Source organism: Sarcophilus harrisii, chromosome 4, assembly GCF_902635505.1.
Source record: "Sarcophilus harrisii chromosome 4, mSarHar1.11, whole genome shotgun sequence".
NCBI lineage: Eukaryota > Metazoa > Chordata > Mammalia > Dasyuromorphia > Dasyuridae > Sarcophilus > Sarcophilus harrisii.
Window position 1 is genome coordinate 437467072 of NC_045429.1, and position 25701 is coordinate 437492772.

The 25701-nt window shown below is 45.0% G+C and overlaps 1 protein-coding gene across 6 annotated transcripts in view; it reads left to right on the forward strand.

Moving 5' to 3' along the window:
• Window positions 1-25701, forward strand: part of ABR (ABR activator of RhoGEF and GTPase) — a 271256-nt gene that overhangs the window by 148625 nt on the left and 96930 nt on the right. For all 6 annotated transcript variants that reach the window (XM_031967754.1, XM_031967756.1, XM_023503698.2 and 3 more), the window contains one exon: window positions 12711-12809. In XM_031967754.1, the coding sequence (XP_031823614.1) occupies window positions 12711-12809 (99 nt within the window). The remainder of the gene's footprint in view (window positions 1-12710; window positions 12810-25701) is intronic.

The window sequence follows — 25701 nt, forward strand, 5'->3', positions numbered from 1 at the left end:
GCGCAATGCCCGACACACAGTAGGTGCTTAATAAATGCTGGGGTGGGGAGAAAGGTGGCAGATCTCGGGGTCTCTTTGGTGACTGGGCTGCGCCCTCTGTCAGAGCCAGCGTGGCTCCCACAGACTCTGCTGTCTATGCCCGCCGTTGTCCCGCCCCCCTCCCCCCAGGGACGAGCCAGTCCCTTGAGTGTGGAGCCCCAGGGAGACACAGAGGCAGCTCGGGGGACAGGGTGAGAGGCGAGCTCTCGCTTGCTTTCCCACAAAGACCAGTCCTGGGTCTGGGGTCTCATTCTAGGAAGGATCTCAGAGCCATCTAGCCCAATACCCTTATTGTACAGATAGGGAAACTGAGGCCCATGGAGGCCTGTTCAAGAGCATTTAACAAGGGGCTGAGCTGAGATGCAGATCTCCCCAAGCTTTGCAGTCTAGAGAGGGGGCTCTGTGGAGATAGCAGGGTTTCTCTTAGGTGGTTTTGTGTGTAGAGGGAGGGGGGCTAAGCGCCAAGAGGGAGGCTGAAGCTTCAAGCCGGGCCGGCGGCTGCTTGGCAAATGGCTGCTTCTGCACATCTTCTTCCACTTGGTTCAGATGATCTCCCACCCCCCTATCCCGAAGCCTGCAGGCTCTGGAGGCACCAGGAAGCTGGCATCATGAGGTCCCTGGGGAGATGGGCCTTCCTGGTTCTGGGCGAGGCCGGTTTTACAGTTGCTGTTGTTTGTTTGTCTGAATTTGGGGGGGTTGGTGGGCCCTGTTTGCTTTAGGGCCGATCTCTGGTTTGGGGGTGCTGGGGGGAAGCACAGACTCCTCCACCTTCTGTACGTGAATGCCCATTGGAAAGCCCCGAGAGTGGCTGAGCTTGCCCAGCGCCCGGCACTGGGGCAGTGGCTGACTGGGTTGCAACGGAATTGACATTTTGCGTTTCCTTTTGTAGTAGAAGGGAGAGGGGAGAGAACAAGGGAGAAGGGAAGGGAGGGGGAAAGAAAGAAGGAAGGAGGGAAAGAAAGAAGGAGAAAAAGGGAGGGAAGAAGCAGAGAGAGAGAGAGAGACAGAAAAAAATATGGAGAGAAACAGAGACATGGAAAGAGAGAGACATAGGGGAAGAGGGAGAGACAGAGAGAAGCAGAGACAGACATTCACAGAGAGACGAGGAGACACAGAGAGAGAACACAAGCGTTGCCAGCCCAGGGCTCTCACCTCCAGGACAGCCAGTGTCACAGGATTCTCCTTGGCCTCCATCCTAGCTGTGTGTCCCTGGGCCAGTCATTTTCCCCCTTTGAAATTCAGCTTCCTCATTTGTAAAATGGGGCAATAATAGTACCCACTTCACAGGACTGAGGTGAGGTATGAAAAGCACTTTGCCAGCTTCGAAACGCCATGTGACTGCCAGCTGTGGTAAAGGACATTGAGCCATGGCAAAGAAAGTGGCAAATCGGGTGCTGAATCTCCCATTTTGAGTGGGGAGGGATGGCAGCCCCCATCTGGAAGGAATCCCACAACCCGGGTTCCAGTTCTTCCTCTGGCACTTAGTAGTTGTGTGGAAAGGCAGTTTTCTGCGCCTTAGTATTCTCATCTATAAAATGGGAATGACGTTATCTCAAAGGAGATGGTTGAAAGCAGTATCTAGGAGTATGCATGTATAGAACGCTCCAAGTTTTGCACATGTTATCTTGTAATTTTCATATCTTGGGGGTTATCTATCTATTATTATCATGTAATATTTTTTATTAACTCCATTTTGCAAATGGAGAAACTGAGGCACAGGTTAAGTGCCTTGCTCAGGATCATTGTATCTGAGGCAAGTTTTGAATTCAGGTCTTTCTGACTCCGACTTAGACTCTATCCATCGTATCCCTTGTTTACTTATAAATGTCAGCCGTTGGTCCCCTTAGTGGAAAGAAAGGCAGCATGGAATAGTTGGATAGTTTCCAGTGTTTTCAAGTGGAAAATTTCATATCTTATTTACAATATTCTAAAATTATTTATTGCTTAAGATGTTATTGAATATTTGTAGCACAAACACCTCGGACCATCAAGGGTTTTTCAGACTACTAAATGGGGACCAGCCTGTCAGTCCTGCTGTGTCGCACTTGGGTCTAAGCCCCCAGGCTACAAAAAGAGGCAGAAGCCAGCTTCTTACTCCCAGGGCTACAATCTAGTGGGGAAGACAATGTGTGAGGAAATAAATAAGCCATGTACAGAATAAATAGAAATAATTACAGAAGAAAGGCCCTAGAATGAAGAAAGACTGGTGTGGGGGGCGATTAGAGAGAGGTATTCTTAAAGCTAAGAAGACCTGAATTCGAGTCCTGCCTCTGATAAGTATTCATTCAACTGCCCTGATTCTCTGGCAACTCTTTCAAGACTAGAGGATGCCAACCTGCATGGAAGAGGGGCTTCCTCCTCCTCTGTACCAGGGAAGTCCCAGGCTGAGTCACAGCCTGCCACATAGAGCAGTCCAGAGCAGAGGCAGCCTCCAGTTTAGTTGAGCCTTTTCAAACAGGTGAAGGCTGCTGTGGCCTCCCATGAGAGCTTTGTGACCCAGCCTTGGCCATCCTGTTTTAGCAGGTGCCGGCCAACGGGCTGGTTCTGGCTCCTTGGGAACTCGGGTCTGTAAAGTACTGCTGGAGGCAGGAGCCAGACTCTCAGTAAATATTTACTCTGGGACTGCTGTTCCTCTCTTTGAATATCTCCCCGCCTGCCTGCGTCCTTGCCTCGTGTTCCTTCTCCTGAGCTCTCCTCGGCCGGTTCTGCACGGTGGTGTCCGTGTGGTCTCCACCAGCGGCCCTGAGACCGGAGCTGGGTGGGAAATGGCCTGTCCCAGTGCAGCGAGAGCTCCGGACCAGAACAGATCCAAGCGAAAAGCCCAGGCTGATCTCTCCGAGGCCCTCGGCCCTGCCACGCTCAGCCTGGTACCCGGCAAAGTGGGCCTTCTGGCTGCCCCTCTCTGATTTATACACACACAGAACAGCTATAATCTATATGTGTCTGATGTGTATGTGTGTCCTCCATCTTTATCTAGATTAATTTATAACTTTTATGAGTTTATATTTTTATTTCTAGATATGTCCGTGTCTATAATATATAACGTATTACATAATAATTATCTATTATATATGAGACAATAATTGAGAGTCATCGCAGTCTAGTTAGCCAACAGGAATTTATTGGGTGCTTACCGTGTACCAGGCGCTGTGCTAAGCCCCGGGGAACACAAAGAAAGGCACAGAGAGTTCCTCCTATACTAATGGGGGAGATAGGCTGCAAACAGCTGTGTGCATTAAAGATACACACATTCAGAATTGATAATTTAGGCAGTGGAGCAGCCGGCCCGTTCCTCGGGTGCTGACGGGAAAGATTACTCTTGGCAGGAGGAAACAGGGTAGCAATCCCACTTTAATTAAACAAAGAGCTGTGGGGACAAAAAGCACAGAAAAGAGAGACAAGTGGTGAAAAGTATACAAAGGCAGATAACGGAGGGACAGGGTGGGGTGGGGTGGGGTGGGAAGGCCGGCAGGGATGGGGAAGGGCATGGGCAGCAGGGAGAGACAGAAGGGAGAAGCGTTCTTGTGACCTTGGAGCTCTGGGGAGAAGTTGGAAGGGGGAAGGGAGAGAGCAGGAGTTTGAAATCTCGTTTTATTGGGTTTTGTGGGAAAAGACCAAGTTCCGTCTGTGCATTTGGGGATTAAGTGCACCTCAGTCACTGGTGAAACTCGCCAGTCCTCCTCTCCGTCGTCGGCACGTTGTCGATGTTGTGCTGCTCTGTCTGCAGCCGGCTTGGGTGGATTGGGTTTGGAATTCACAGAGCACAGGAGCAGAACCTCGACAGGCACAAGAACTTAGTGACTTTCCCCTGAGTCAGCATCTATCGCTAGTATGCGAATGTTGGTCACTGTATGGTCCCATTTGTAAACTGTGCTCCTCTGATCTCTGGGACAGTCTGTATGAGGCCTCCAGGTCCCCCTTTGCAATCGGCTTTCCTCCCATTGCCCCTCTATGCTGGCTACCTAGAAAACTTACTTTACTGACTACAAGTAGAGGGATGGTCAGAACGAGCTATGGTACACACACACACACACACACACACACACACACACTCTGGAAAGCCATCTGTTGGCTAGGGGTAGGGGGTGGAAGGGAGGAATGGGGCTAGGGCAGGCCTCCTGCTGAAGATGGAATTTGAACAGTTTTAAAAAGAAGCCAGGAGGCAAAAGTGAAGAAGGGCGTTCTGGGCAGGGGGGTCGGTTCCTAAAGGTGGGAAACTGAGTGTCCTGTGTGAGGCTAGTAGACCAGGGGAGCTGAATCATAAAGTAGAAGAAAACTGGGTAGGAAGAGTAGGAAGGGGAGCTAGGAAGGGCTTTTAAATGCCAAAGTATTTTATACAATTAAACAAGCTCTAGATCTGAAATCCAAGGGATCTGGGCTGGAGCACCCTGGAGCCACCTGGAGACGATCCTTAAATTTGCAGCATGAGCATTTACACCAGCTCAGGGTCTGATTTATTGTTCTGATTGTCTAGTCTTAAAAAAGTGACGGAGAGAACGTTAAAGATGAATGATCACATACACATTTCCCCCTTTTTCAGAGAGCTTGTTGTTAAATATTTCCCAGCACCCCCTGGGCCCAGTTGGAATCCCAGTTCCACTACTTATTAGCCATGTAATCCGGGACTGGTTGTTTAGTTTAACCCCTGCAGGCTTCCATTTTCTGCATTTGTAGAATGAAGGGGGTGGGACTCAGTGGACCTCTGGGGTCCCTTCCAGCTCTCCATCTGTGACCCTGTGAATCATTTTCTCAGCGGCCGCTGGGGCAGTGGATAGCAGCAACCGTCTGATGGAGCTTCCTGTATATAGGTCAGTGTGCTAGGCTGGTGAGGAAACAAAGTGTCTAGAAACGTTTCTACTTTCCAGTTGAGTTGGGGAGGGGAGAGAGAGACACAGAGGGATCAGTGATACAAAGTAACCTGCTTAAGTATGAAACCATAGGCAAGGCTGAGCTTTGGAAGCTCCACAAGAGGAAGAAATTCAAGGACTCGAGGTCCAGAACTAGGCAGCAGTTGGTGAGCATGCATTTATTAAGCTCCTACTGTGTACTTGACACTGGGTTAAGTACTGGGAATACAAAGAAAGGCATAAGCTAGACCCTGCCTGCTCAATCCAAGGGGGGAAGTGACCTCCCCCCAAAAGACTCCGTATGAACAAGGATAAATTGGGAGACAGTCTGGAGGAAAGGCAGCAAGCTGGAACAGGCCAGGGAAAAGGCTCCTTGTAGAAGGTAGGTATTTTACCTGTAGGCATTTCAGATAGGTGGCCATCCAGACCATTTATGGTAAGGAAATTAAGACTTACTTGCCTCAGTCACATAGTAGGGCATCCATTCTAGGAAAAAATAAAGTGTAGCCACAGATATGGCACCTGGCACATAGTAGGTGCTCAGTAAATGCTCATTAATGATTGGCTCCAAGATAGGGGAAACAGACTTGTGATTTCATTGTCATAGGGAATTCCCAACAGGCAGTCTTGCTCTACCAATGCAGGCCGGCACTCGCTCTGAAATTTGGCCATCTTATGGAGTTACCTGGGGCACTGAGAGTTAAATAATTTAACCAGTCACCCAACTGCTCCAGGACATGAATCCAGATGTTGGCTGGCTGTTTCCTCATCTGAGAAATAAGGGGTTTAAACAAAATCCCTTATTTGGAACCCCCAAGTCTCTTCCAGTTCCAAAATTTGGAAACTTAATGATCCCATGTGACACCGCCCCCCAAGAGGATTATCTAGAATATATCATCAGGAGATTAGATAGATCCCTCTGGGACTACAGGTTTGTCCAATCGGTGTCCATGGCACTTTCTCTTGGGTAGCTCTTAGATCCCTCTGGGACTACAGGTTTGTCCAATTGGTGTCCACGGCCCTTTCTCTTGGGTAGCTCTTCTGGATTCCTCTCCTTCAATGCTTTCCTTGGCTCCTGTAATTTCAGTTATCCTCTCTGCACAGATGATGCCCAGATTTATGTCTCTAGCCCCAAACTTCTACTCTGGCTTGATGGTCTGCCATTTTCTCAAGGGAAATACACACAAAGCTGACTCATCTCTCTACCCGGTCCCCTCCCTTAAACCTTCCTCTCTAATGGCCGTTTCTTTTTGAGGGCACCATCGCCCTCCCAGGCTGTCCCTCTCCAGATATACTCATCTCCAACTTCTCTGTCACTTAGCTCTCTTACATGGTGGGTTGCCCAGTCCTGTCGGTCTCTTTTCCTGATTCCCTTCCTTCCTGTGCTGATTGTGGCATCTGTAGTTTGAGCTTTCAACTCTTCTCACCAGAACTATGTATATGAGAGAGAGAGAGAGAGAGAGAGAGTGTGTGTGTGTGTGTGTGTGTGTGTGTGTGTGTGTGAGAGAGGGGGGGGAGGGAGGGAGAGAGAGAGGAGAGAGAGAGAGAGAGAGAGAGAGAGAGAGAGAGAGAGAGAGAGAGAGAGAGAACTTTGTCTCCCTTCATTTGCCCTTTTGAAGGCATAAGGACTGTTCTGCCTTTTTTGTGTACCCCCATACATATAGGAGGTGCTTAGCAAGTGCTCACTAATTGATTGATGCACTGCTCTGACCACATCCCAGCCAGGCTCAAAAGCCTTCATTTTCCTCATTGCCAGTGAAATAAAGTATAAACCCATGGGCCTGAGACATGCCTGGTCTTTCTCAGCTTTGCTTCTTGCACATAGTAAAACCCCTGGTAAATCCCTTTGGAATTAAATAAAGTTTGAGCCAGATTGGGACATACCTTAAATACCAAGCTAAAGAAAAAGTTTGGACTTTGTCCTGAGAGCAGCAGGGAACCAGGGAAGGTTTTTGAGTAGGGGGTGAAACATATGCTGCTGGATGTTTATTATTTTTAGAAATGGATTTGAAAATTTTCACATTACCTCTATTTTCCCCAAATAGTTCTTTTCTTTCTATCACCCTGGTAATTTGTCTCTTGCTACAAAAAATAAGAAAAGAAAAGGGAGGGGGGAAGCTACAGTAAAATTAACAATACCACATTAACCAGATCCTATAATATATGCCAGTTTCTATATTCATAGTCCCTCAATTCTGTAAGAACAGAAGGGAGGCAAATTCTCATATTTTTTGTTCAGAAATAAGGTTGGTCATTATAATTATATGGTGGTCAACTTAATTTTTGTTTTCTTTTGCCTTTTTGTAGCCATCATACTTATAAGTTTCCTGGTTCTGCTTCCTTCATTTTTTCCTTTTATTTTTCAATGAACAAATGTGCATTTTTTCTACCCCCCCCCCCAGTTTTTAAAAAATTCTTGTATACAATCAAGGAAAACAATTGTGTTTTTTTTTTTCCTTTTTTATTGCTTTCTTTTTTTCTGGTTATACGTGTACATTATTTTTTCAAAATTCACATTTCTTTATGAGTCATGTTGAGAGACAAAAAATCAGAACAAAAGGGGAAAACCACAAGGGCAAAAAAAAAAAGAAAAAGGAAAAAAAGCGAACATAGCATATGTCGATTTCCATCCACTCTCCATAGCTCTTTCTTTAGATGCAGATGGCGTTTTCTATTCAATGATTTTTGCAATTGCCTTGGATCATTGAACTGCTGAGAGGAACCAAGTTTTTCATAGTTGATCACTGCACAATCCTGCTGTTACTGTGTACAATGTTTTCTTGGTTCTAGTTGTTTCACTTGGCCTCAGTTTGTGGGGAAAACAAATTTCCATGCTGTGTGTGTGATTTTAAATCCTAACTCCATACCCCTCTGGCAGGAGATGGGTAGCCTTCCTCCATGGCGAATTCTCTGGAATCCTGGATTCCAGATCATTGCCTAGACCAGAGTTCTTAAATCTTTTGAAGTTCTTTATCTTTATGGTGTTGGTATGAATTATTTCCTGGTTCTGCTCGCTTCACTTTAGTTCAGTTCATACATATTTTCTCAGGTACCTCCAAACCTGTCCCTTTCACCATTTCATATAGCCCAATAATAATCCCTTTCATTCACATGCCATTATTTGTCAAGCTTTTAACCCGAGTGATGGACTCCCAGTCCCAGTTTTTTGTCAGTACAAAAAGATTTGCTATAAATGCTTTTCTACCTCTAGGTGCTTAATTTGAGTCTGTTCATGCAAGGTTTCCATTGTTCTCTGGATTCTTCCTGTTTATCTTTTTTCAGGCACAGTAATATCCATTCCATTCATTATCAGTTTCGCCGTCTTCAGTGGAGGGGCATCTCCTTTGGTGGCAGCCCTTTGCTACCACAAAAGGAGGCCGGTGTTTTAAAAACCTGCTGACATTGCGTGCGATGTTTTGTAATGGAGAGATTGCAGTCTGAAAACGGGTAAAACAAGCTGGATGTAACAGTGACTCAGGATTTTCTATTGAAGCTTCTTTTTCTTTGGATAAGGTCTGGTGATAGTTGTTAAGTTCAGAATGACAAAATCAAAATTAGGTTTTTTTAAAAAGAAGCTATTGCAGTATTATCAGGCTATTATCAGGTGATAAGGTTAGTGGTGAGAGGAAAAGGCAGTTGTCAGTATCACTATGAAGAAAGAATCTCTGGGGCTCATATGAGGGAGAGGGGGATTCGAGGAACTGAATCTTCTGACTGAGAGAATGTTTGATGCCATTAATAGACACCAGAGAGTTAGGACAAGGACAAGGAGGTGGTTTGGATCGCTTCTCTGGGGAGGAGAGGGGGATGGGGGTGACTCAGGAAATGCTGGTGTATGGTTACGGGGGGGGGGTATTTCAGAGTGTTGATGACTCTTTGGTGGTGAAGTAGGGAGTTAGTATTGATCTTGGTTGCCATGTGTTGTGTCTCTGTGAACACCCCCATTGATAGTGTCTCAAAGAGACATGGTACAGTGGGAAATGTTTGGAGTTGGGGGATCTGCTCTGCTCCTTGTTAGCTATGTCATGACATTGAGCACATCACTTAACCACTGTCGCCTTGGTTTTCTCAACTTGAGAATGTGGGGTTTGGATTAAGTGGAACTCAAGTTCCTTTAAAGTTCCCTTTAATCCCATAGGACCTTTGTCCATGTTCTAAAGATTCACTGATAATGGAAATAGATCAATCAAAAAAATATTTAATATGCACCTACTGTGTGCTAAGCACTGGTCAATGTAAATCAGTCTAGAAATGCTGGTGTTGTGATCAAAGACCTCGTCTCAGCCTTAGGAAGCCCCAGTTTCCCTTTCCCAAGTTTCCACCTCGAAGACTTGTTTGTGAGGTTACAGTGCACTTGTTCACAATACCTTCTTCTCCTCAAAAGCTTCTTTTCGAATGAGCCACTGAAGGGCCTTTCCTCTCACTAGTCAATGGGCTGACTGTGCCCAAACAGCTGATTTTGATGTGACTCTTATGTTAATAATCATCAGCCATTTCCTGTCTGTTAACTCAGAGTTAGTTTCATTTTGTTCTGCTTAGTTTCTCTCTTGGAAAAACGCATTCATGCTCTATAAGGCTATTGAATAGTTTTTAAACCTTTGTTTTCTTTTATTTCTCAAAATACATTTTCTGAAAGACTTTGCCCCACCTTTTACATTCCCCTTCTCATGGAAAATCAAAGAATAGGTTCAGTCATTTCAGTCATGCATCACACTTTGTGACCCTGTTGGGGTTTTCTTGGCAGCAGCACTGGAATGGGTTTACCATTTCCTTCTCCAGGATGAGAAGGAAACGGATGGCTTTGACAGATGAGGAAATTGAGGAAAACAGGGTGAAGTGACTTGCCCAGGGTGCCACAGCCAGTGAGTATCTAAGGCTGGATTTGAACTCAGATCTACCTGACTCCAGGCCCAAAGCTCTATCTGGACTTGTAGAATTGCTCCGATCTGTGTTCCACAATAGGTGATGATTGAGCTGTGGTTATCTCTGCTGTGGTATTTTTGTTCACGCTCATCAGAGAGTGCAAGGTAGTCAAATGTCCCACCAAGTTGTGCTTCCTGTTGTCTGGTTTACACACCTGGGATTGGTTCTTTTTCTCAGAGTTTATCCCACTTGAGAAAGTATGGCCCCAGCACATCTTTGTAACTGCACAAATAGGGATGGATGGGTAACAATACTCGCCTATATTCAATGAGAATTTCAGTACTGATGCTGTTTTGTTCTTAAAAAGTATCCCAGCTTAGGGGACCATGATGTCAGATGGAGAGTACGGAGAATTTAACATGACCCAGCAGCTGGAGAGTTGGCTCAGGGTCGGCAAGACTTGGCTTCCAGTACAAACTCTTGATGCATATTGGCAAGGGGTGGGGGTGGTGAATGTTCCCCATCCAGGTGGTCTCTAAATCATGGAGTTGGCAGATCCTGCCCCTCTCCCTGTGCTTATGGCATCAGGAACTCCAGCCTCCGTCCAGCTCCCTCTCTGTCCTTGTTGGCTTAGAAAATTACCTAGAGCTCTGAAAAGTGCCTAGAGCCCAGTTAGTGCTAGGAGATCTCGGACCAAGGCTCTAATTCAGGCCTTCCAAGCTCAGGCCCACTTTTAGCCTCCATACGTCCCCCTGCCTTGCTTTTCATAAAATGGCTAAACAGTGGCTTGTCCATGCTATTTCCCCACCAGCATCCTGGAAATAGAAGAGCGTCTCCTGGGATTAAGAACTATTTAAGATTTTTTCATTGTTTCATGGGTTGCCATGGGAGAAGAATCCATTATACCACGGCCAGCCTACTGGTGATAAATCTTGCCACTGGCTCCCTGCCTGCCTTAGTTATAACTGAATCGCGTCTCCTGGGCAAACGATCAGGGCTCAGCCAGGGATCAGGAGGCTCAGTAGCTAGAACCCTAGGCTAGAATCAGGAAGAGCTGACTTCAAATCGGGCTTCAGGTACTTACTGGGTGACCTGAGACAAGTCCATCTCTATTTGCCTCAGTCTCCTCATTTGTCAAATGGGGGTAGTGAGAACACTTGACCTCTTGGGTTGTGGTGAGGATCAAATGAGATGATCATTGTGCTGGTCGTGATGAGGAGAGTGACAATGACAAATATATTCATTGTAATAACATAACAGTAATGACAGTGGCAAGGAGGTTCAGGTTCATCCACAGGCTTGATTAGTGCTATCTCTGACAACAGGAACAGTGAGAGTAATAATAGGCTGCAGGAGTGGTTGGATTTTCTGATTCATTCACAAGTTTAATGTAGGAAGCTGAACGGAGCCACAGCTGGAGTCTTGTCAATTCCCAGAGGAGAAGAAGAAATGTCATTTTGGAAGATGGGAGGGGGTTGGTTTGGGGAGTCACGAAGAGGGAACCCGAGTCTTGGGGAGGGTCTAGTGACACTGTCCCACCTGGGGTGGACACTTGGAGACGCTGTGATTGTTTCTTGGGAAGAGCCAGGGATGTTGGTTGTTCCAAGGGCAGGTCACTCTCTCCCTCCCACTCTGTAAAGTAAACATTCTTAAACTTAAAAAGAAAATTCTTTCTCTTGATAACCATATTCCAGTAGAATGGCTTCTTTTTGTAATCTTGTACATTTTCTTTTATGCATTTTACAACATGATCCTAAGGAGGGCCCGTGGTCTTCTCTAAACTTGACTTCCAGAGGGATCCGGGGCACAGAAAGAATCCAGACCCCCCGGTTTGAGAGCCTAGAGTCCCAGCAATAGCTCTCACTATTACGTTTTCTGCCCTGCATTTCCCTGACCTGGAAAGCCAGGATCAATAGTTGAGACAGGCACGTCTCAGAGGCTCTTAGTGGACAAGCTGGAAGGAGCGTCAGGTCTTATTTCACAGATGACAAAGCTAAAGCCCCATGAGCTTAAATTGCTTGAAGGCCATGTAGCAAAGGCATAATTTGAATCTGGATCCTCTGGTTATAAATGTAGGGTCCCCCTAGTTCTCTAGGTCCCAGTGAGGTAAAGATGTGAAAATAAACTGATTATAGTCAACCTAAAAGTTGCCTTTGGAAAAGGAAGTCTTTAAAAAAGAAATTAGCTGAATTGCAAGGCCTTTAAATCCTTGCTATTCTCTTCCCAAACCTGCTCGCTCCCCTGGCACCTGGATGCCTTAGTTTCCCCAGAATAATGAGTGTTGATGTTCCTGTCCCTCTTTCAAACAGCAGGTAGGGGTGGGTTGCATCAGCCATCTCTGGGCCTCTCTCGGTTTCTTCATCTGTGAAATGAGAGATTCCGGCTAAATAAACCTCATCTACCTCTAAATCCTATGGCTCAGTGACCCTGTTTCTTAATTCTCTAATTTCCTGCTCCTCTTTATAGAGTAACTTATTCTAGATCTTGTGTCTAAGGTAGGATTTGAATTCTCATCTTCCTGACTCCAAGCCTAACACTCTATGCCATCATCTTGCTTGAATTCAGGTGATATCATTATCTTGGACAGAACAGTCCCAGTTGGGAACAGTTAATGGCCCTTGGTTGGATCCTGGCACTCAATACACAGCCCCCAAGATTGTGATTATTGTCCTATTGTTAGTAACAACAGCCATTGATCTAGATTTTTTAAACTGCTAAGTCAAGGACTGCGCTAAGTACTAGAAGTCATAGATAGGCAGAAACAGCCCCGTTCAAAGCAAGAGTCTTGAGAACTCTGGCCTGGGCTTGGGCACAGAGCCATTGGGGCATGAGGGCTCTGTGGGAGGTCCCGGAGGACTGACTGTGGATCCTTGGAGCGGGACATCCCAAGGAGCCAGCCCAGGGAAAACTGACTTTTTAAACCTTTTTCCTCATGAACCGACTTGTTTTTTCTCTCCTCAGGTGGAGGCAGGGAAAGGACTGGAAATGAGGAAGCTGGTTCTCTCGGGCTTCCTGGCCAGTGAGGAGATCTATATCAACCAGCTGGAAGCTCTGCTGCTGGTGAGTGCACACGGGGTCCTCCGGTCCCTCTGTGGTCAGATTGCGCCACTTTGCTTTGTGGAGTTAAGAGGAGGGAGGGAGGAGGGTACGTCTCCCCCTGGGAGTCCCCCGCACGCTTTGTGCGGTGGGCCGGTTCCGAGCACACCCCCAGGACAGGCTTGGACCTCATATGCCCCCGGCCCAAAGTTTCCAAGGTCTTCTTTGATTAAAGGAAGAAGGGGAGATGGCCTGGGTCCCTCCCTCTGAGCAGGAGGCAGCTGGAGGCCCAAGCCCCTTCCTGCGCTGCCTGGGCCTCTGCAAATCCCCCTGGCTGCCTTTTCCTTCCCCACCCACCCAGTGTCCTTGGGGGCTTGAGGCAAATGACTTCATCTCTGGGTGCCCTTGCCTCTTCATCCCCAAATGGGGAGGTTGCCTGCGCTCCCCCGTCTGGTGGCTGAGTCGGTAATTGGCAGAGCCTTTTAAGAAGTTACAAGCGCCGCTTGTTTGTTTTTTGAACTGGGCCAGTGATTTCATTGGTGAAGTGCCTTCCCTGGGAGCTGCTCCCTCAGTCACTGAGTGACAGCATTGGAGCTTAGCGCATTTCCCAGAGCCCCCTGGGGCTCAGCGCCTCGGCCCGGGAGCCAGGGCTGGCTCGCCATCCGCAGCACCGCCCTGCCCACACTGGCAGATGGCGGGTCCCCAAACGAGATGGATGCGGTGTCGAATGGTGGAGACCAAGTCATCCTCCACCTCTGGGAGGGTACACAGACAAAAAGAATAGTGAGAATAAGCAACAAATGCAGAAATAGGCCGACAGATGCCAGTCCCTAATTGGGAGCCAAAGCAGGCACTTGGGTGGTAAAGATGAGGGAGCCCGGGGGCCGCAGGGAGTGCTCATTGCCCCCGGGCATGGCTGAGCTGGGTCGGGGGAGCACGGCACAGAAGGGCTCGATGGCAGTTTTGTCAAATCTGCTCTTGTTTGCACAGTGACTTGTCTGAATGTCGGTTTGCCAGGAAGAATCTGAGAGCTTATTTTCATGAGATCATCAACTTAAGGGCTTCTCAGAGGTCACTGAGTCCAACCTTCTCATTTTCTAAATGAGGAAATAAAGGTCACATGTCAATGAACTTGTCCAGAGCCTGTAGCTTTTTGTGTCCAAGGTAGGGTTTGAACCCAGACCTCCCAGAGTCCTAAGGCAGGGCCCTCAATTTCCTCAGCTGCCTAATCCATGGCCTCATAGAACTGGGAGGGATTAGAGTCCTTCATCTTAGAGTTAGGGAAACCAAAGCAACATAGCACAGTCACAAAATCACCGTCTGAATTCAAATCCTGCCCATTTTTGACTTACTACTTGTCATTTAAGCTCCTTGGGCCTCTGTTTTTAATATAATATAAAAGGGGAGAAAGAAAGACTTGTGGAGTTGATTGTGGACTTCCGCAGTCCATCTCACTCCAGATCTCTGACCCTGTGGCTGTTAGGAGTCGGCCAGAGTCCCAGACTGAAAGCCGGGTTCTCTGGCTCCACGTCCATCACTCCCTCCTTTGATCTGTCAGGCTCAGACAGCTTCTCTCTGAGCCTATGGAGGCCAGCGTGGCTCTGAGCAACGGGACCTTTGTCTGAAGGTTCCTTCTCTCTCCAAAGAGATCACTCTTGGGTCCTCCGCTCGCTTTTTCCCCTGTGCTGAGGTGGCCTGTGCGGAGGTCGTGTTATTTCCTGTTTTCTCTACCTCACAGCTCCCTCCCTTTCCTCCCCTCCCCGGCCCCCAACGAGAGCCAGAGGTCCTGGTTCCTGGTTCCTGGTTCATTTCAAGTGTCTTTGAAATGTCTCTAAGGGTCTCTCTGTCTCTTCATCTCTTCCCTTTTCTCTATGTATCTCTCTTTATCTCTGTCTCTGTCTCTCTCTTTCACACACACATACTCTCCCTCTCCTCCCTCTCCCTCTCCCTCTCCCTCCCCCTCTCCCTCTGTCCTCTCTCTCCCTCTCCCTCTGTCTCTCTCCCTCTCCCTCTCCCTTCCCCTCTCTCCCTCTCCCTCTCCTCTTCTCCTTTTCCCTCTCCCTCTCCCTTTCCCCCTCTCCTTCTCCCTTTCTCCCTCTCCCTCTCCCCCTCTCCCTCTTCCTTTCCCTCTCCCTCTCCCTTTCTCTCTCCTTCTCCTCCTCCTCCTCTCCCTCTCCCTCCCTCTCTCTCTCTTTCTTTCTCTCTCCCTCTCTCTTGAACAAATGGCACAGGTACTGACTCCTGCTTCCTTCTTTCGGCCCAGCCATCCCAGTATCTGATTGGCTGTATCTGGGGTAAAGGAAAATGGGCAGTTGCCCGATGGCTCCAGAAGTTTGGCCGGGATCCCCTGGCAGCCAGAGGAGCCCAGAGACAAGGTGGGGAAAGGACCTCAAAATTGAAAGGGGACATTTCCCTCCCTGATTGCCCACAGGGTTTGCATGTCATTGGCCAGTGTGGGAGGAAGGGATGCGTGTGTGTGTGTGTTTTCAAGGGGGAAGAAGCCGGATCCCTCAACTGCCTTTTTTCCTGTGTTCTGTTTTTATTGTTTCCTCCAAACTCCCATCTATCTTCCTCCTCCCAGATGATTTGAATGTTCTCTTTTCACTTCCTGGTTATGAGAGTTCTCTCAGTGCCTTGTGTGATTTGGTTGTGTTGTGTGTGTTTATGTGCATACATACACACACACACACACACACACACACACACATATGTTCATGGGGAAACAAGTCCTTCCTTGTTTCTTTGTCCCTGCCCTGGGGAGCAGGGAATGGGGAATTGCTGCCTGTCTTGAGGATTAAGTAATCTTGTGCATTCCAGGCTCCTGTTGAGCTCTGGTTAGACACCGTGGGGCTGGCAGCCTGGATGCCAGTGTGTGCCCTGGCTGGGAGGGCGGGCAATGGCAGGGCTCGGCCTTGAGGCCCGAGAGGCCTCGCCTCTCATGGGCGAGGATGGGGCTGTGGAAACCTTGGGCCTGCAACTAAGAAGTGCCAGCGGCTGCATTGTCTTGGAGAGCTGTGGACCCTCCCAGGTAGCCTCCATTCAACCTCCCAACATCCTTGGGAAGAATCAATCTGCAAACACTTATTAAAGTGCTCGTTTTGTGCCAAGTACAAAAAGTCTTAAGGAACATGCATTCTGAGGGAGCAAGAGTATGAATAAGTGGGTGTTTGCCCAGTACGTGGAAGGTAGTGCTCCAGGGCAAGGCTCTCGCCGGCTCAGGCTGGAAAGGGCCTCCGCTAGGAGGAAAGAGAGCATCCCAGACACGGTGATGGCCAGTGTCCCTCCTGACAGAGAGACGGCAGATGGAAAGTCTTTTGTGAGAAGCAGCAAGAGTCAGCAGAGCATATATTGTAGGGCAGAGAAAGAAAGAGAAGGAGTGAGGAAAGGAGGGAGAGGGGAGAAGTAGAGAGGGAAGGAAAGAGGAAGGAAGGAACGGAAGGGTATTACAGATATACTGTTTTATTTTGTAATATTATGTTATATATTAAGTGCTGTACAGTTGTTGGCTCATTTGATCCTCAGCCTGGGTTCCAAGCTTGAACCAATCATTTTGCCCCTCTGGCCCTCAGCATCTCCCTGCTCAGATTGGTGAGGGAGGCATTCCTTGCTCTTTCCCTGCCTTGATGGGAAGCTGAAAGGGTCAAAGTGCCATGAGATGCTGGAAAACCTAGAAGATGAAGAAGAAGCCCATCGTGGCCCTTCCTTTTCCTTGTACCAATCAGCGATTGTCTTGGAAGCCCCAAGTGCACATGCCCACCCCCGCTCCACTTTGTAGAAGTGGGAGGTCCACAAATGGGCTACATTGCACATAGTTTCAAACCTTTTCAATGTATTGATCAGTTATGAATTTTCCCTTTTGTTGTCTTTAAAGATATTATTTGTTTTATGGGAGTGCTTTTGGATGGGGAAGAACATGGGGGAAATTATGATGGTGTTAAAAAAAAGGGGGACATCTATAAAAACTTACTGTAAGAGAGAGAGGACAGAGACAGAAGACAGAGAGAGACAAGACAGACAGATGCCATATACATATGGTCCTGGGTATACAAGGTAGCTAAGAGTTCTCTCCATGCTAGCTCAAAAAGGGAACCATCTGAGGCCCCCAGAGCCCCTGTTCCTGCTTCCTTTGGCTGTCGCTCTGCTGTTCTCCAGAGCCACTAGCCTTGAGGTCTGCCCATGTGAACAGCAGCTGAGGCAGCCTCCACATCTTCCCCTTTCCCAACAGCCTGGGGCGTCTATGAGGAACCAGGCCCTCTGGCCTGTCAGTGGCCTTGTGTGGAGAGATTTGGGAGAGTTTTGGGGCTGGGGTGTCGACATTCTCTCTTGTTTCCTACCCCACAGGTGAGTGGCAAAGTCTCCCCCCACTCAGGTGGAGACTGAGCTTAACCTGGGGACTTAAAACATTCATTCCTCTTCTTGGCCCTTCCAAGGACTCACTGAGTGACTTAAGGGAATCTCTTATTGGAGCCTGAGCAGTGGTTTCCTTCTTGTTCCCAAAAGAGAAAATGGCTTTGTGGTCTCCCCCCTCCAAGAGGTGTGGTCTATATGAGCTCCCAGACCAGACCTTTGTGATAGAAACATATTGGCCCTGAGAGCTGTCTGCGTGTCTGTGTATCTGTGTGTGTGTGTGTGTGTGTGTGTGTGTGTGTGTGTGTGTATGTGTCTTTACCATTATCATCATAGGTTAAGAAGTGCAAGGGAGACCCCAGGGATCATCTAGTATAATTCCTTCATTTTATGAACAACTCAGCCTCTGAGAGGATACTTAGCAAAGTCACACTCATCCGAAATAGGATCCAAATGGAAGAGTCCTTATCCGGTGAGACTTCCTCCTTTTATAGGCCTTAGAAAAGGGAGGGATTTGATCACTTAGTCACAAATGGTAAAACATGAACTCGGAGCCTTTGACAGGAAATTCATTCTTTCTTCTATAGCATGGTGCCTTAATGGGATAACCCCCTCTCATTCAGAGGGGCATAGATATAGAGCTTCTTCTCCCCACATTTTACAAATTGGGAAAATGAGAGTCTCTGGGGGGGAGGGGCTTGCTTGCCCAAGGTTACTCAGGTATTAAATGGCTTATCTGGGATTTGAACTCAGATCTTTTGACTTGATAAATGCTTATTGATTGCCAAGTCTAATATGATGTCTTCCCTAAACATTTGTAGGAATAAAGCTTCCTCTTATTATTCACTGGATCAGAACTATAGAGCTTAAAGGGATCTTAAGGGGCTCTGGAGGCAGGATGCCTTGAGTTCAAATTTGGCCTCAAATATTCACTAGCTGTAATATTCTGGGGAGGTCTCTGAATCTGTGGGCCTGAACTTCCTCATCTGTAAAATGGGGATAATAACTCCATATACCTCCTTATCATGGCAATCAAATGAGATATTTGTAAGGTGCTTAGCACAGTGCCTAGGACATGGTAGGTATTCTATAAGTGATACCTTTATATTAATAAATAAGGAAAACTCACTTTCCTGATTTCAAATCTGGCCTCAGACACTTCCTAGCTATGTGACTCTGGGCTAATCATTTAATGTAAAGTATGGGCTAATGCCCTGGAGAGCCAGGAGAGTCAGGATAAACCAAAGTCCTTGGTCTTTAAGGGGAGAAGTGAAGGAGGCAGGCAAGCTGCCAAAGATGTATCCTGCATTCTGGAGTCCGGAGTCTCCAGCCTCTCTCCTCCTCATCCTGCTGCCAAGTGCCTCTGACTTCTCTCCCTCTGCCCTCTAATCCTTGTCTACAATTATCTTACTACCAAACGTTCAGCAAGCACCAATGGTGAGGATAGCCATCATCCAAATACATGTTAATGAGCCATTGTCTCACATCGAATAGGTAGCCTTAAGTGCTCTCTTATCTGATTCAGAGTTTCAGCCCTCTACATCTTAACTCTCTGTCAATGAGGAAATGGCAAACTAGTTCAGTGTCTTTACCAAGAAAACCCTAGATGGACCCAAAGAGTAGGACATGACTGAAAAGTGACTAACCAATAGCAGCAGCAGCAAATCTGACTCTTTCATTTTGCAAAGGAGGAAACTGAGGCCCTGGAGGGTCACGTGATCCCCTCCCCTAAATGCTCCAAGTAACAACAATTCAATCCTCATCAGTTCTTCTACCCTCAGCTTCCCTTACTCTGCTAATTCCCTGCTCCAGGAGTTCAAGATTGCTTTATGGCTTTCACATTTCTTTAGATAAGATTCTGGAAAACACCTCCCCAGGGATGGGGGAGGAACCTGGGTGAGTCATCTGTGGAGCCTGGGGAAGCTGGAAGGGCTTAGAACCTGAGCTCCTGCATTCTTGGAGTTCCCTGGTCAGCAAAGTAGTCCAGAGTCAGGAGGGTCCTTCAGATGGGAAACAAGAACTTAAGGAAAGTGAAGGGCAGACAGACAGGAACCCCTTCTTGGCTGTTGGAATGAAGGCCAGACAGAGTTTAGCACTAGCAACAGTAGTAGTAGTAGTAGTAGTAACAGTAGTAACTACTAGTAGTAGTAGTAATAGTAATAGTAGTTTGTTAGTAGTAGTTAATAGTAGCAGCAGTAGCAGCAACAGTAATAGTGGTAGTGACAGCAGCTACAGCAGCAGCAGTAGGCAGCAACAACTAGAAACAGCAAGAATCAGCAGCAGTCAGGCAGTAGCAGCAGCAACAGCAGCAACAACAATAGAAAGAGGAGAAGGGAGAGATCACCTAGTGTCCATCTCTCTAATGCCCTGGGTCTGTATTCTGTCTTAACAGTTTGTTATCTGTCACCTTATCTTTCTGCATATCCTGGGAGCTCTATAAGGACACTGTTTTGTGAGCCCTTGATGCTCTTGTGCAACATAAAGGTTTAATAAATGTTGGTTGATTGCTGCTTATGGAATGTTAGATGCCTCAGCACAGGGACACAGGCTTTCACTTACGTTCTATAAGTTCGGCCTCAGACACTTAATAGTTTTATGACTCTGGATAAGTCACTTCACCTGCGTCTGCTAAAGTTTCTTCATCTGTAAAATGGTGAAAATAATAGCCCCTACCTCCCCGTTGTGAGCTGATATCAGGGGAGATAATTATAAAGTGCTTAGCACCATGCCTGGTTAAGTGCTAAATAAATGTTAGCCATTGCTATCATTAGCTATTAAATTACTGAATCTCTCTGGTTCTCAGTTCCCTCATTTGGAAAATGAGGGGATTGGGCAAAGAATGACCTTGGAGGCCCTTTGCAACTTTGAAAATCCCTGATCCTGTGAAACTGCTTAGAAGTACCTGGAATCAGATTCAAATTCAGAACTCTTGACTCCATGATCAGGTAGTAAATGGATAATGATTGGTTAAGGCTGTCAGAAGGATGAGGAGGGGGAATGTGGTCTGCTGGCGCTCTTTACTTTTTGGAATCCTTCCTTCCCAGAACTGGGAGTTGGGAGGATCAGCAACTATCTTTAAATGGAAGGAACTTCTTGACCTTGGCAGAGCAGGGGAGCTATAGTTTTCAGCTTCAGACAGGTGGGAGAGAAGGAGAAGGAGCTGGAGCTTTCTGCTGGTGAGACTCAGTTGATGCTGAGGTCAGCAGTATGCCAAACTGCTTTGGAATTCTAAAATCTAATGGCTGCATCTCAGCTCATCACACCCAGATTCTTGGCTGGTGCGGTGAGGATGCATTTTGGGAAGGGAGGGCGGCAATAGGCAAATTCTACATTTGGCAACCGAGGCCCTGGAATCTGATGCTCGTTCTGCCCCTTGAAGTACTAAATTGGAGTTAGAGGCATAGGCTTTGAAGCCCTGTGCAATCACGGCAGGAAGGTCTGAGTTCACCTGCCTCAGACTTTGTAATACCAGGCAAGTCTCTTAATCTCCTCTGGAAAGTGAGACTGGTGGAGATGGCTGCAGACATCCTTCCCAGCTCTAATCTATGAATGAGTCTTCATCCCGGGTTCTTGATTCCAGCCCACGAATGAATTGCTCCTCTAGCCTGTCTGCCAGATGGGCAGCTCCTTCTCCTGGATTACTATCACTGACGGGAAGCGTGCATATTCCCACAGCGAGACAGCACATTCTTTTGCTAGATCACTTTTAGAAAATTCTTCCCTTTTTGTATCATGTCTAAACCTGGGTCTGTGTAACATCCACCCACCTTGCCTAGTTCTTCCAATCAACACAGTTTAAGTCTACTCCCTTTTCCACATGAAAACCCTTCAGATTTTTGAAAGGACTCTTGCCTAAGTCTTCTCTTTTCTGGGTTAAACATGATGTCAGGGAAGAACACAGGGTTTGGAGTTTATAGAATCCGGCTCGGCTATTTATTCCTTGACATCCCAGGGCCTTCGTTTCCTCATCTGTGGAATGAATGACTTGGACTAGAATTCTTAGATTTCTCATGTATAGAATGATAGAGTTGGGTTCAATGATCTCTGAGATCCTATCAATCTCTGAATTGAAAATCTTATCCATTTCCAGTCACCTCAACGGTTCCTTATTTGACATGGTTTCTAGACCCCTTATCATTGTGGATGTTCTCCAGTGCTTTTCCGAAGCAGTCTGTCACAGTAGATGGAGCAATGGAATGATATCAGGAAGGTTCAAATCCTGCCTCAAATACTTAGTAGCTTTGTGACCCTTAACAAGCCACTTAATCTCAGTTTTCTCATCATGAGGACATCAATGTCCTCTAAATTCTTTCTGCTATAAAAATAGGACCCTGTGATCTTCCCACATGTTCATACCATTACATTTCTGTCCCCCTTAAAAGTCGGAATACAGTCCTTCATTTGCAAATTCTCATCAGATAGGCCTTATAACCCAGAGTCCTCAGTTCCATATTCCATCATGCCTATTGTTCAGATGGCTGCCATTGTGTTTGCTTAGGGGAGCTATCTCTCAGCTGGAAAGCTGTTGGCTGATAAAGCTGTTGGCAAATAAGTTAGGGAACTTGAGAAGAAACTCTCCTCCCTTTTTTGGAAGATATAATAAAATTTAAAGTTAAGCTACTTTGTGACAATTTTCTTTCTCAGTTTTCTTTTTCCTTTTCTAAGGAACAGAAGAGCCATTTTCTCCTTCTTCCTTGCTCCTTCCCCACCCTTAATTCCCCAGGCAGGCCACACTAGCAGAGAAGCCTATGCGGACTAGTTGTCCTAGGAAAGTCTCTTTCTGACGCATAAAGCAGATGGTTTGTGGGTGTTAGGAACTGTACCCACCCACCTCCCAATAGATAAAAGGGATAAAGGGGAGCATCGCTCTTATTTAGCTAACTGGGAACCATATTAGGGAATGATATTTGCTCCTGAGATTTCTGGGTCTCATATTTTTGCTGGCCCAGTCAGTCTCAGGTCAGACAAATGCATACCTGCCTACTAGAAAGGGAGAATCATTGCACAGTGAAAAGAAAGCATGGATGAATCTACATGGAGGCAATATCATAGTAGTAGAAAGAGCATCGGCTCTGGAGTCAGTAGCCCTTAGCTCAAAGCCTCTTTTTTTTTCCTTTAACATTTTTCTTTAAAGTTTTGACTTCCAAATTCTGCCCCTCCCTCCTCTCCTCCCCACCCTTTTTACCTCCCTGATTTGATAAGCAATCAGATATAGGTTACATGTGTGCAGTTATATAAGACATTTCCATATTAGTCATTTGGTACAAGAAGACTTGAATAAAAGAAAAAAATAAGAGAATGAAACTGAAAAAAGAGCATGTTCAGTCTGTATTCAATCAATATCAGTTGTTTCTCTAAAAATTGACTGTATTCATTAGTTTTTTGGGATTGTGTTGCTGAGAAAAGCAGTCACAGTTCTTCATAGAACAATTTTGCTATTACTGTGTATGATTTTCTCTTTGTTCTGTTCACTTCATTATGCATCAGTTCATAAACATTTTTCCAGGTTTTTCTGAAATCTTCTTAACTTGTCATTTTTTATAGCACAGCAATATTCCATTATAATCAAATATCAGCTTGTTTAACCATTCCCCAATTGTTGGACATCTCTCCAATTTCCAATTCTGAACTACCACAAAAAGAGCTGCTACAAATATTTCTGCATACATAAGTCCTTTCCCCTTTTGGGGGGGTATCTTTGGGATATAGACTAGTATTCCTGGATCAGATGGTATACACAATTTTATAGCCTTTTGAGCATAGTTCCGAATTGTTCTTCAGAAAAGTTGGATTAGTTCACACCTCTACCAGCAATGTGTTAATGTCCCAGTTTTTTCACATCCCCTTCAACATTTGTCATTTGCTTTTTTTTTTTTCCTATTAACCACTCTGATTGGCATAGGGGGTACCTCAGAATTATTTTAATTTGCATTTTTAGTAGTGATTTAGAATAGTTTTTCCTATAACTATAGATAGCTTTGATTTCTTTATTTGAAAACTGCTTGTTCATATCTTTTGATTTTCAATTAAGGGATATCTTGTATTTTTATAAATTTGACCCAGTTCTCCCTGTATTTGAGAGATGAGAGATGTTATCAGAGATAACCTGTTGCAAATCCCACCCCCACTCCCCAGTTTTCTGCTTTCTTTATACTTCTGGTTGCATTGGTTTTGTTTACTAAGAGTCTTTTTAATTTTATGTAATCAAAATTATCTATTTCATCTTTTGTAATGTTCTCTATATCTTCTTTGGTCCTCAAGTCTTCCCTTACCCACAAATTTGATGGAAAAGCATTCCATTTTCTCTTAATTTGCTAATGGTATCACTCTATATGTAAATCATGTACCCATTTTGATTTTATCTTGGTATATAGTGTGAGATGCTATACTTAAATTCTGCCATGTTATTTCCTAGTTTTCCCAGAACTTTCATCCGATAATGAGTTTCTGATTCAAAAGCTTGGATCTTTGGGTTTATCATGTATTATTACTATGGTCATTTACTCTGATGTAATTTGTATCTAACCTTTTCTAATGATCTACTACTATATTTCTTAGCCAATACTATATTGTTTTGGTAATTACTGAGTAGGCCATCTTTTTTCACATTTTTCCCTCATTGGTACACTTGATATTCTTGAGCTTTTGTTCTTCCAGATGAATCTTGCCATTATTTTTTCTAGCTCTATAATTTTTTTGATAGTTTCATAGATATGACACTGAACAAATAGATTAATATGGGTAGAATTGTCATTTTTATTATATTGACTTGGTCTATCCGTGATCAATTAATATTTTTTTCCAATTGTTTAGCTCTGATTTTATTTGTGTGAAAAGCGTTTTATTAGTTGAGTTCATATAGCTCTTGGGTTTATCTTGGCAGATAGACTCCCAGATATGTTATGTTGTCTACAGCTATTTTAAATGCAATTTATCTTTTTATCTCTTGTTGCTGGACTTTATTGGTAATATATAGAATTGCTGATGATTTCTGTGGGTTTATTTTTATTTAATGAAATTTTGTCAGAGTTGTTAATAATTTCAAGAAGTGTTTTAGTTGATTTTCTAAGTCTAACATCATTATCTGTAAAGAATGGGTTTTGCTTCTTCATTGCTCATTCTAATTCCTTTAACTTATTTTTATTCTCTTCTTGCTATAGCTAACATTTCTAGAATAATATTGAATCATAGAGATGATAATGGCCATCTTTGCTTCACCCCTGATTGTACTAGGAAGGCTTCTAGTTTATTCTCATTACAGATAATGCTTACTGGTAGTTTTAGATAAATATTACTTATCATTTTAAGGTAAACTTCATTTATTCCTATGCCATCCAATGTTTCTAATAGGATTGGGTGCTGTATTTTGTCAAAGGCTTTTTCTGCCTTTAATCATATGATTATCTGTACCATGGTCAATTATGTTGATAGTTTCCCCAATATTGAAGCATCCCTGGATTCCTGGTATAAATCCCACCTGGTCATAGTGTATGATCTTTGTTATATATTGCTGAATCTCTTTGGTAGTATTTTATTTAAAATTTTTGCATCAATATTTATTAGGGATGTTGGTCCATAATTTTTTTTGTTTTCACTCTACTTAAGTTTGGATATCAATCTGATTACATAAAAGTTATCTGGTAGGACTCTTTCTTTGCCTATTTTTCCAAATATAGTTAATCTAGTATTGGGATTAATTGTTCTTTAAATGTTGTAGAATTCACTTATAAATTTATCTGGTCCTGGAGAGTTTTTTCTTTTTCTTTTTTTTATTAAAGCTTTTTATTTACAAACCTTATGCATGGGTAATTTTTCCAGCATTGACCCTTGCAAAACCTTTTGTTCCAAATTTTCCCCTCCTTCCCCCCCACCCCTCCCCTAGCTGGCAGGTAGTTTGATACACATTACAAAAATTGTAAAACATATTAAATCCGATATATGTATACATATTTATACAGTTATCTTGCTGCACAAGAAAAATCAGATCAAGAAAGAAGAAAAAGAAAAACTGAGAAAGAAAACAAAATGCAAGTAAATAACAGAGAGAGTAATATGTTGTGGTGCACACTCAGTTCCCATTGTCCTCTCTCTGGGTGTAGATGGCTCTCTTCATCACTGAATAAGTGGAACTGGTTTGAATCATCTCATTGTTGAAGAGAGCCACGTCCGTCAAAATTGATCGTTGTATAGTCTTGTTGTTGCCATGTATAATGATCTCCTGGTTCTGCTCATTTCACTTAGCATCAGTTCATGTAGATCTCTCCAAACTTCTCTGAAATCACTCTCTTACAGAACAATAGTATTCCATAGCATTCATATGCCATAATTTATTCAGCCATTCTCCAATTGATGGGCATCCACTCAGTTTATATTTTCTTGCTACTACTAAAAGGGCTGCCACAAACATTTTTGCACATGTGGTCTCTTTCCCTCCTTTAAGATCTTTTTGGGATATAAGCCCAGTAGAAACACTGCTGGGTCAAAGGGTATGCACAGTTTGATAGCCCTTTGGATATAGTTCCAAATTGCTCTCCAGAATGGTTGGATCCATTCACAGTTCCACCAACAG